Genomic DNA, 12,322 nt, shown 5'->3' with positions numbered 1-12,322 from the left:
TGAGTGAGCCACCCAGGCGCCCCCAGAGGAAATCCTAACATACGCTACAACATCGATGAGCCTTGAGGACGTTATGTTAAATGAAATAAACCAGTCACAAAGTACAAGTACTATATAATTCCACTTATGTGAGATACCTAGAATAGTCAAATTCATAGAGAAAGAAAGTAGAATGGTGGTTGTCAGGGGCTAAGGGTTTGGGGGGAGTTGGGAATTATTGTCTAGTGGATACCCAGGTTCTATTTGGGGAGATGAAAAAGTTGTGGAGTTGGATGGTGGTGATGGTTGCACAACAACATGAATGGAATGAACTAAGATGGTAAATTTTGTGTTACGTATATTTTACTATAATTAAAAAGTAATTTATTTTGCTAGAACCCTACCCTAGCAGTATATTTACCTGCTAGGTGTAGTTCATAAAATGAACATCGTTGTCGGTTCATTTTACTTGGAGGTCTGTCATTCCCTCTGACTTCCTGTCATTGAGCTGATTGATAACAAGAAAAGTTAATAGTCAAATAAAGGTTTCTCTATGTGTTAAACAAATATTTCTTTAACTGAAGCTAGATGGGTGTAGTTTTCTCTTCCTAGTGAAAGAAAGTTCTGCAGTGGCTCTAGATGTATTGCTAAGTGTGGCTTGAAATGTAAATATGGAGTATCCTCTTGGTGGCTGCCCATTTCTTTACTAAGAGAATTTAGGACTTTAGAATTATAAACGAGCTTATAATTCTATCAGAATTTTAGACATTTTAGAACAATTATTTTATTTTATTTTTTTAAAGACTTTATTTATCTATTTGACAGATAGATAGAGAGCACAAGTAGGCAGAGTGGCAGGCAGAGGGAGAGGGAGAAGCAGGCTCTCCGCTGAGCAGGGAGCCAGACGTGGGACTTGATCCCAGGAGCCCAGGATCATGACCCGAGCTGAAGGCAGCCGCTTACCGGACTGAGCCACCCAGGCGCCCCAGAACAATAATTTTAAATACAAATGTTAACAAATTTTATGAAACAGGATAAATTATCTTTGTTATAAATGAAGAGACTTGAGCTAATAATAGATAGTGGATTCTGCTCAATAGTGATGGGGTAATGAAATGTCTTTTTTTTTTTTTAGGGGGATGCTCCACTTACTTTATTTTATTTTTTTAAGATTTTATTTATTTGAGAGAAAGAGAATGAGAGAGAGCACATGAGAGGGGTTAGGGTCAGAGGGAGAAGCAGACTCCCTGCTGAGCAGGGAGCCCGATGCGGGACTCAATCCAGGGACTCCAGGATCATGACCTGAGCTGAAGGCAATCGCTCAACCAACTGAGCCACCCAGTCGCCCTTATTTTATTTATTTGTTTATTTACTTAAAGATTTTATTTATTAAAAAAAAGATTTTATTTATTTGACAGAGAGACATAGTGAGAGCAGGAACACAAGCAGGGGGAGTGGGAGAGGGAGAGGCAGGCTTCCCACAGAGCAGGGAGCCCGATGCGGGGCTTGATCCCAGGACCCTGGGATCATAACCTGAGCCAAAGGCAGACGCTTAACGACTGAGCCACCCAGGAGCCCCCCCCATTTTTTTTAAAGATTTTATTTATTTCAGAGAGAGCGTGAGAGTGCAGGTGTGAGCAGGGGGAGGGGTAGAGGGAGAGAGACTCAATCTCACCACCCTGAGATCATGACCTGCGCTGAAACCAAGAGTCAGATGCTTAACCAACTGAGCCACCCAGGCGCCCCTGAAATGTCTTTTTAAAAGTTCATTGGAGGGGCGCCTGGGTGGCTCAGTTGGTTAGGCGGCTGCCTTTGGCTCAGGTCATAGTCTCAGGGTCGAGCCCCACGTGGGGTTCCTTGCTGAGCAGGGAACTCCCTCCCTCTCCTCCTCGCCTCTCCCTCCTCCCTGCATGTGCTCTCTCTCGCTCGCTATCTCTTTCTCTCTCTCAAATAAATAAATAAAATCTAAAAAAAAAAAAAGTTCACTGGAAGCTTTATAGCCGGTCCTGTGGCTTTTGGCATCCCCATTTCAGCTTACTCTGAGGTGATAGCTGATTTCTGAAAGGAAGATGTAGTGGTCTCATTTTTCCAGCATTTCTGTGTTTTAGCTATTTAATCTATATTCTGCTTTGATCCCCTTTTTGGGCTAGACTTTTTCCTCTAGAATTTCTCTTATGTAAATAATTGATTACATTGGGATATTCCTTATATTGCTGCTAAGATTTATATTGTAGAGTTTAATGTTCTAGTTTTGTTAAGTTCTTTTTTGAGGATTTAAACTTATTCTCTAAGAAGAAAAAAGGGACGGTTTCCCCAAAGATGGTAGAATTGTCACTGTCAACTGTTACAGTAGGTTATGTCAGTTTCTAAGCTGTTCAGAGATGAAAGGCTTTTAGTCCTGCTCTGAATGACAGTATGGTCATGTGACCGCCTTAAGAAGGCCTGAACACTCTTGTGGCTGTATTAGAAACTCTTAAAGACTTTCTCCAAGTTTTCTAATCCTGTGCGAGGACGTGATAGGGAAGCAGTCTTAGAGTGGACACAGCAGAAGTGTCCCTGAGTAGGGAGGGGGCTCTCAACAGCTGCCAGAGACAGCACTTCTCGGGGGCAGAAATTATACTGGTAAATAACTGGTGGGGGTTGTTTGTTAATGGTCTCAGAAGCACACTATAATTGGCCTGCATTAGCTCATTTAAATCAACTATAAAACTGTTTCTTATATTTCAGCTATTTTAAATGTAGAGGAAAAATGATCACCTAAAGAAAGGCAATGATTTTGGGGTTTTTTGTAACATGCTTTGGCCTCCCTTGTATAAGATGGCCTGGGAGAATTTATCAGAAATCTGAAATTCTTTTAAACTAAGAAACTAGATTTAAAGACCAGTATAGCTGTAATACAGATATAGTAGATCTTTATAAATCACATATTTTCTCTTCCTAAATCAGCGGAAGGTCCTGGGAAATCAGATGATGTCAGAAAAGAAAAACAAGTACCCTACCCCGGAATCTGTAGCCATTGGTGAATTGAAGAGAGCCAGCAAAGAAAATATGAACTTAGTAAGATACTGTTCTTTGGACTTCCTCTTTGTGTATATTTGTAGGAAGGAGAAATATTGATAGACTGTCACCTGTTTTACTGTGTTTCTCTGGGCCATTCAACTGTGCCTTTTTCTCAATCCTTTCATTTATGTTGATGGTCAAAACAAACACATGTGGAGTTCCAGGAGGATATAGACAGTCATATGCGGAGATGACAAATAACAGTGAAAGAGCTCCGCAAACAAAGTGCTGGAGGGACTAGTTCTTACTGGGAGACTCTACGGGGCAGGTAGCATTTGAGCTGGGCCTACTCGGCACTGCATTATCTGTTGGGTGTCCTTCTGGGTATCCCACACATGCTGCTTCATTAAGCCAGCAATAAAATCAGTTAAGACTAATGATATAAATATCATTATATCATTATGATGTAAATATCATTATATCATAATATAAATATCATTATATCATAATGATATAAAAATAATCAGCCTCAGTAAAACTCTTCACATGGAAACTGAACAAGCAAATAATTCTTCTGTTAGTAAAGTCTGTCTGTAGGAATGACATTAGAGCGTTTAAGCCACTATAAAATGTTTTCGTTACAGTTATTTTCTGGCTCTCCAGCTGTCACGATGACACCAACAAGATTGAAATGGTCTGAGGGGAAGAAAGAGGGGAAAAGAGGTACTCATTGTACTTGTTCTGTGTTCTGACTGCACGTAAGTCCTCTCTGCATCTAGTCCCTCAGTAGTGGTTTGAATTCCCGGTGTCGGAAGCAGCATACAATTGCCAGGCTGGGTCTTTGCCCTTGCCTTTGTTCAGCAGATCGTTATTGATCATCTACTCAGCGCTGTCCCAGGTGCTGACAGGCAGAGCTGTGAAGACGGACCCACATGATCCCTGCATTCTTGGACAGATTGGTCACATGTGAAAAAAATCTTAAGAATACTTGTTAAGCAAATTAAAAGCAAGTGTAAACTAATTTGTGAAACCAAGTACAGAAGTGCTAAGAATATGTTCAATAAACATGGAATAGTTATGTTCTTTTTCTGTGTAGACTTCGGCCTTGTTTATTCAGTGAGGCTTTCCAGCTAATAAACGGCTGACGGACCCTGGAAATCGTATCATACAACATATTTTTGAGGCTACTTAGGGCAAAAAAGATTATTTGGTGCGGGGACTGCTGGTTGCCCAAGGCTCCTGGTAAAAGGCAGCCGCTGCTATCCTTTCCTTTGAAGAAGCCGTGTGGTCCCCAGGGAGGACCAGGGGATTTGATGTACCTGATTTGAGTCATCATTCCTCTGGCCCAGGAAAACCATTCATTCTCTCTCTCTTTTTTTTTTTTTTTTAAGATTTTATTTATTTATTTGACAGAGAGCGAGAGAGAGCAGCAGGGAGAGGGAGAAGCAGGCTCCCCACTGAGCAGGGAGCCTGACGTGGGGCTCAATACCTGACCCTGGGATCACGACCTGAGCCAGAGGCAGTTGCTTAACTGACTGAGCCACCCATGTGCCCCAGAACCATTCATTCTCTCTGAGCCTGTCTCCTCCTCTGAAAATAGGATAATAGTTCTATCGAGTTCACAGATTTCTTATGAGGCTTAATTGAAATAATGTTTTAGAAGCATTAACAAGTAGCCATCATTGTGACTAGAGAGAACTGGCTGAGACTTGTTTTGTTTTGTAAGGCTCGTGAGACAGATGAAGTGATCCCTGGTTTGACATGTGCGTTTTACTGCTGAGACATGAGCGTAATTACAATTTGAGACATCAGCAATAGAAAGAGAACCGAAGTCCAGTCCTTATGGATAAATCTTTTTTCTTTTCTAGAAGATTAGATTTCAGTATAGTCTCATTCCTTATCCTTTAATGAATTATCTGAACGCTCTTTTCTTTCCATCTTGCTTCTGACTTGCAGGCAGGGCTGTCTGATTGAAGGGAGTTGGGTGTTTGAGTTATATGTGTCTAAATATTTCTGCGTGTTTGAGTTATATGTGTGTAAATATTTCTATGTATGTATCTGTGAATTGTATATATCCGTGAATCAAAACTACACATAAGTTATTTTTGAAGGATATCTTGTTTTTTTTTTTTTTTTTTTATCAGTTATACCTTTTGTGGCTCTCATTTTTGAAAATAATGAAAAGGGGCATCTGGGTGGCTCAGTCAGTTAAGCATCTGCCTTTGGTTCAGGTCATGATCCCAGGGTCCTGAGATCGAGGCCTGCGTTGGTCTCTGCTTGGCGGGGAGTCTGCTTCTCCCTCTTCCTCTGTGACTCTCTCACTCTTGCTCTCTCTCAAATAAAATCTTTAAAATAAAAAAGAAAAGAATCAAGAAATGGTAAGTCTTTTTATATTGACAGTTACACTTTCAGGAGAGAGAATTGCATTAAAGAAATAAGCCAAGTTCATATTTTAGCAAGAAGATGTAGAGCAGAGATTCTTGAGCTGTTATGTGTGGACCTCCTAAGGGCTCTGATCAAGTTCCTGGTATTGTTGATGTCATTTTATGTGTAGGTGCCTATGTACATTTTTCTGGGGGACAGAACATATAGTTTTATTAGATTCTCAAAAATGTTAGTGAATCAGGTGTGCCCAGCTGTCTCTCGGTCAACAGAGCACGTGACTCTGGATCTCAGGGTCATGAGTTCAAGCCCCACGTTGGGCATGGAGCCTACTTAAAAATTAAAAAAAAAAAAAAGTGCAGAAAAATGGGGGCCCACACATAATGAACACTTTGGATTGGATTACAGTGGTGTTTTCATTCTTCTCTCTCCGTGGTCACTTCCCGCGTCCTGAAAGGCCTGCCTTGGCTGTCACGATGCTTCCTATTCTTGTTCTTCCTTGTGCCTTCTTTTCCACCTCTGTGGTAGCTTAAAATTGCTGGCCTACCCCTCCCCTTTTCATTTTTTTTTAAGATTTTACTTACTTGAGAGAGAGAGAGAATGAGTGCACGAGTGGAGTTGAGGAGGAGCCGAAGGGGAGGGACAAGAAGACTCCGTGCTGAGTGCGGAGCCCAGTGCAGGCCTCACTCTCACCACAAGATCACAATGTGACTGGAACCAAGAGTTGGACGCTCCTCTGACTAAGCCACCCTGGTGCCCCTCCTCTTTGTGTTTTTAAGTGCTCTATCTTGAGTTCTCTGCTTATCTCTGCTCTTGCTTTTTACCTCTTAGCAGCTTGGGCTAACCCACAACTCTATTTTCTCTGTAGGATAACTGCTCCCAGACCTGCATCTCCAGATCTGAACTCTCTTCCAGTTTCCAAGGCCGCAGATCCACTTACCTGCCGTCTAATTCTTCTATACAATGAATATTAACTAGAGTTTTTTGATGGTGATTTTGTAAAAGGAATATTATTTGAGGGAAATAGTGCAATTTTATTATCATCATCAAGAGCACACTCCAGAAAGACATTTCTTTAGCACAGGGTTTCTCAACTTGGCACTGGACATTTTGGGTCAGATAATTCTTTGTCATGGGGAGCTGCCTTGTACATTGTACCATGGTTAGCAGTTTCCCCTGGTCTCTACCCAATTAGATGCCAGTAGTACCCTTCTTCCCCCAGTTTTGACAGCCAAAATGCCTCCAAACATCGCCAAGTGTCCCCTGGGGAGGAGGGAGCAAATTCACCCCCTGAGGAGAACTGCCGATTTAGCATCTTCTTATTAATGGGCATTATTTTGAGTAGTGAGAATCTTACCCATTCTTCAAAGCCCAACCTAAACCACACTTCCTCTTTGAAACCTTTGGCTAAGCCAGCCAGATGTACGTTTTCCTTTGGAATCTGATTGACGGTACTAAAACGTTGACATTTATTATGGTTTATTGTAGTTATTTACTTCACATATATTGTCTGATATCTGTGGCTAGTTTCTCTTCTGGAAGACAAGGGCCAGACCTAAGAATACATTTGTGACCGTCTGTCTTCTGTTCCCTTCCTCCCGGTACTGAGTACCTTACCTCTACTTCTACCACTGCCTCTGAGAGTGCCTTACCTCCAGTAGGCATTTAGTAAGCATTTGCTGGTGAGAGGCATAGTGGTGGTGAGGCCATGAGCTCTGCTTTCAGTTAGGCTTGGGTTCAACTCCCAGCTTTGCTGCTTATATCTGTTTATCTTGGGGAAAGTTAACTTGTGTAGGCTTCCGATTCTTCCCCTGTAACATGGCAAGAGCACTATCTCATGCACAGATTGTTGTGAAGATAAGTGAGGTCATGTACATAAGGAACCCAGAGCAGAGTCTGGCGCAAAATATGCACTTAGCACAGTGGTAGCTGTTACTGCCATTAAGTTGTTTTAATGAACTGAGATTAGGGCACATGGACAAGGTGGTGTTTACTTGGTAGAAAGTCATAAATACTCCGTTAAGCTCTTTAACTCTCAGTTTGTAGAAAATATTAAGTATAGCTTCTCTAGCTTTCAGGTGGGATGTTTGCAAAAATAAATATTTATAAATGTGCTTAATGTTCTTGTTTTCCTTTAAACCTAGGATTCCTCTGAAGGATCCAGAGTGCTCCTGTTGTCCACCTGGAACTTTCTCTTCAGTGAGCCAGGCATCATTATTGCTCACGGAGAAGCTTGGACTTGCAGCCTGCTGCGTTTTGTATTGTGAAAGTCAACTAATCCTATGACCTGACTGATACCTCTAACCCCCCCCCTCACTGGATAATGTCTGCAGACTCTGCTGAATGGGTGCTGGCATCTCTCTCTTTCTCTGTCTCTGAAAACATTATGGGGAAACCACTAACCAGCCAGCCAGCTCACACAGCACAGTAAATGGGCAGAACCAGGTGGGCTCTAGTGCTCATTCCATGTATTTGTTTAAGCAGATATTATTTTTAAAAATATGAAAGTTGTGCTCAACTACCAGTGATTTTTTTTTTTTTTTTTTTTTTAAGTACTGTCAGCCCTGGTGGATTGATACTATTTTTAACTGATACTTGGGGCTTTTCTCCGTTTTGATAGTATGGGTGGTATTTTGGTTATTTCTTGTTTATCTGTTGTTTGTTTTTTTAAAGCCATTTTTTGGATAGGTCATCTAAATTGTGTTTAAGACAGATGTCTTTCCCTTTTTTTTTCACCTTAGGCTTTGGGAAAGCTCTTTATCTCATGAGGCCATATTCCTCAATACCATTTGTGTGCAAAGAACTACAGCTTTCCTGGAAATACAAAAATTATTTCTTGGACCTGAGATTGCAGGGTATTTGACCTGCGTTATTGAAAGAGGAGAATTCAGAATGATAGCATATTTTCACAAATGTCAGTTATTAAACTTTGTCCCTCCTCCCTCCCTTCCCTCTCTTCCCCTTTCCTCAGTGATGCCAAAGTAATTGTGTGGTTGCTGAACTCATCTTCATTCAGTCTCCCTTTGCCTAAAACATCTCTGGTGCCAGTACTTCTGTGCCAAATCACTGTGACCCAAGGGAAGTCACCGGCGGCTCGATAGAGATTAGCTGAAATATCTGAATGTACTGGAAACTCTGGAGTGTGACTAGGATGGGGCCAGCTGGCTTTATGTCCAGGGTTACTCCTCGTGGGTGGGGTTATATTGCATCCTTCTAAGGGATCCAGGTGTGCAGGCTAGACTGTCTGCTGGGAGCAAGCTGGAGTCCTAGGGAGGAAGGGAGCATCCCTCTCTGCAGGGCTGAGAGGATTTGAAAGAGCACATTCTCCTTTGGAAGCGGTTGTGGCTTAGCACCAGTGTTTGAGGAGAGTTGCCGCACCTCCCCTCTCCTTGTCAGGATGGGCACAGGAGCCGTTTGGAGGTGGGGCTGGGGCTTTGACTGGGTTGGGGATGTTCACGTGTGTTTGAGGTAAGCAGCGGCGTGGCGTTGATCTGGTGTAAATACTCACTGCCTAGAGAGCACCGTGTGGTGGGTGAGCGCGTTTGGAGCGGGCCTGCTCTGTGGGGCTGTGTAGCCGCCCTCACCCTGTGCCGGAGCCGAGTCGGGCTCTGCGGGGGAGCAGCTGCCCAGCGGAGTGGGATTTGCTGACCATCTTTAAACTCTTGAAAAAGCTGCGTTTCTGCTGAAATGGAGGATGACGCTGGGAGAGCACGGTTTGGTTTTGTGTCCAGCTGTCAGTCCTCTCTTCCATACTTCCTGTTTCATTGGCTGCTGTAACAGCTCTAGTGAAGAGAAGTATAAAACTCGGCCTTCTGACTCGATGGATTGTGAACAGTAGATGGTGAGGAGTGTAAGCCTCTTAGAAGCCCCTTTGTCTAGAGCATTTTTATGTCATTCTTAAAAATACTTGTTAGCAAATTTATTTGTGTAGGTTTCTATTTGGCTTTTCCTTATTGAGAAAATAAGCACCAGCTACCAGTGGGTGCAGACAGAGACTGCTTTTGATAGGACCAGACTGAAATAGTGATCTCCTTTAACCCGGTACTTCCTTTCTTTATCTCTCTAAGTGGTTCATCCCAGGGTGGCGTGGCATTGGGTGGAGAGAGCAGAGCAGTGACCTGATACCTTCCTGTCATCAGGTTTGTCCTCGGGTTATTTGAGGGAGGTAGCTGAGATTTAGGAGACTTGCTTTGGTTGAATGGCATTGGTATCCCAGGGTAGTGTGCCGGGGCTAGAGTAGTGAGAGAGATGCTTGCCACACGCAACTGCTTTTGTATAGCTCGCCCCCTTGGGCCCTTTATGTGTGAATTTGGGCATGTGTGTTTCATTTAAGTTATTTATTAAATATACTTTCCCTTGCTTAAAGGGTGTGATAGATGGGTCATTTTTAAATAGAAGCTGTGATCCAGTTGGAATCCAAATTTGAGAAATAAATGGCATAACTTTTTGCCTTGTAATATGTAAGTGTTCTAATTCTGTGGAATCTTATGGAGAACTCAAAGACAAAATCCCTTTATCATTTGCCACAGCAGGGTACTGTCTCCCTTTTGACTTGGTGGGTGGATATTTTTGAGCCAGTATTTAACAGTTTTTTTAATCTATAAGACGTTTTTTTAATCTGCTATGTTTATTTTTCATGTTGGAACAGTCTCTTTGGAAATGCCTCCTTTTATGGCTTTTAACATTTCATTTCTTTCTGCGGCCAGTTGTAATGGGTTCTGATGTGGTGTCAGTACAGGGCGGTGCTGTGCCAGTGGGCATAAGCGTGAAGACAGATCACTGAGTGAGCTACCCTAGTGGTATCAGTGAAAACCACAGACAATGGAGTTTCTAACTTTGTACAGTGATAGACTTTTGCCCTGGGACCAGGGAATCTGGAAAACTCCACTGCCACAGTGAAGGATAAGGAGATACTGACTGCACCTGAGTGCCAGAACACGTTCGAGGAGCTGGTACTGAACCCGCAGCTGGTCCTCCACCCACTCCTCACCCTGAATAGTCTTCTTGGGAGCACCCTTGGGAAATGGAGTAGTGGAGGGCTGTTGACTGTGGTAACCACTGGGTGATCCAGAGGCGGCCATTCTGTTGGCTTGTAAGGAAGCCAGCAGGTCCTGGAGTGTCAGAGCAGAGCCTTTCTCTCCTCCCGCGTAGCGGGGGTTTTGTGCAGCTTCCTTCCCAGGAGCCTCTGTTCGGATATGGTTTAAATATGCCTCCTAGGAGAACCTGTGGTCCTTGCACCTGGGCCCCGCAGTGACCAGCTGTGTGGCCCGTGCATAACCGGGGAAGTCATCTTTGGGAACGGACTTCCCTAGACTCTCGCTGCTTCCTTACCATCGTACAGGGCCTCACACAAATGCTGGAAGGTCTTTTCTAAATAGAACTCCTTTTCCCAGGGAGAGCCTCATCCCTGTCCCCTCCGCCCCAGAGCTTTTGTACTGAAGACTGGACCTTGATCTAAACCTGGTACTGGCATTTGTCAAGATTGCTCTAGAATTTGGGGAAAATTTGGGTCCGTAAAATGCATAAGCTTTTCAAACCAGTGGTAATTAACCCAATCTAAAACTCCCCACAGAAAAGCTAGCTTTCCTAGACAGCCAGTGCCGACCGACGTCTTTCCACTAGTGGAGAGTCAGTGGAGGGGCTAGCGAGGAGGTGAGTACATAATAGCCTGAGTGCTTGGGTTGCCATGGAAACTGGAGTGTGCGAGGCCACAGCCAGGGGGGCTGAAGAGCCATTGAGCACTCCCCCAGACGTTTGGAGACAGGCAGAGCCTGTTGGGAAAAACACTCCCGCCCGGGGTCCTTGATAACAGGGGTCGCCCTTGGTTCTCCCTGAGCTTGTTCAACAAGAGAAACAAGGTTTCTTAACTCTTTCACCATTTTTTGTATTTCATTCTTATTTGACTTTATATATCAGATATATATATGTAACTGTAAAGAAACAATCATATGCATTGTCTTTCTTTGTTATTCATGTAATATTCTGAAATTAAATTTCTTTTGTTCATAGCCATAGGCTTTGACTGGTCTCTTAATTCCCATTTTGACCGATTGATTATCTTAAGGAGAGGTTGCCTCTTAAGAATCCCCCCCCAGTTTTATTGAGATATTGACACGTTGCTTCTTGTTCTGAGTCCTGTGAAACCTGTCTAAGAAAAGCACCTCTTTGGCTTGTTTTCTTTCTGGGCAGGTGAGTTCAGGGGGAGTGGGGCTTTTGGCCGATAGGAAGTGGGATTGGAACCCCTGGGAATTCTGAGCTTTCTGATGTCCTGTGGCTGAGTCTAGAATGTTTTACACAGATTTCAGTTTCTCACATAATCTTACTTCCTCATTTAAAAATAAGGAGTGACAGTTATAATAACAGTAAAAACCAAATGACATTTTTATCTAGGACAGCAAGTAGTGTTTAGACAACTGTGGTTGAAATGTTTCTGCCACTTATGTATGTGACCTTGGGGATGTCCCCTCATCTGTAAGGTGGGGATAATGGTAACTTGTCTCAGTAATGATGTGCTCTCAGATCTTGAGGGCTTAGCAGAAAAGGTTTTAGTCTGGAGTCTGCGATTGTGCTTTGGAACATTGTTTGCCCTTGTGATTCTATGTAAAATTTTGTGTACATTTGAATGTTTCTAAGGGAGAGATTTTATAATTTTCACAAGATTCCCAGAGGAGTCCTTGACCACTAAAATACTGAGAACCACTAGCCTTGCCCAGTGCCTGGCAGGTGGCAAGTGTTCATTAGATGTTAATTTTCTCTCTCTCTCTTTGCCAAGAATACATTTTATAATCAGCAGGTTATTGATGCTGACATAGTTATTTTTGATAACAAAGGAGTTACTTAAGTCTGGACCACAAATAAAAACCCTGCAGTTGTCTTTGCTCCCTTATCTACCCATGCGCTCCTTTTTTTGCCATGTTGGGTCTCTAGGTGCTACTCAGAACTGTGTCCCTTTCCTAATCCC

The 12,322-nt window shown here is 43.0% G+C and overlaps 1 protein-coding gene across 6 annotated transcripts in view; it reads left to right on the top strand.

The window, feature by feature from the left end:
- Window positions 1-11,366, top strand: part of ARHGAP19 (Rho GTPase activating protein 19) — a 59,651-nt gene extending 48,285 nt beyond the window's left edge. For all 6 annotated transcript variants that reach the window (XM_027584182.2, XM_027583291.2, XM_027581780.2 and 3 more), the window contains 3 exons: window positions 2,926-3,036; window positions 3,624-3,702; window positions 7,506-11,366. In XM_027584182.2, the coding sequence (XP_027439983.1) occupies window positions 2,926-3,036; window positions 3,624-3,702; window positions 7,506-7,516 (201 nt within the window). In that variant the 3' untranslated portion in view covers window positions 7,517-11,366. The remainder of the gene's footprint in view (window positions 1-2,925; window positions 3,037-3,623; window positions 3,703-7,505) is intronic.
- Window positions 11,367-12,322: the final 956 nt, after the last annotated feature.

Source organism: Zalophus californianus, chromosome 15 (genome assembly GCF_009762305.2).
Source record: "Zalophus californianus isolate mZalCal1 chromosome 15, mZalCal1.pri.v2, whole genome shotgun sequence".
NCBI lineage: Eukaryota > Metazoa > Chordata > Mammalia > Carnivora > Otariidae > Zalophus > Zalophus californianus.
This window is presented reverse-complemented; position numbering and strand designations above follow the sequence as displayed.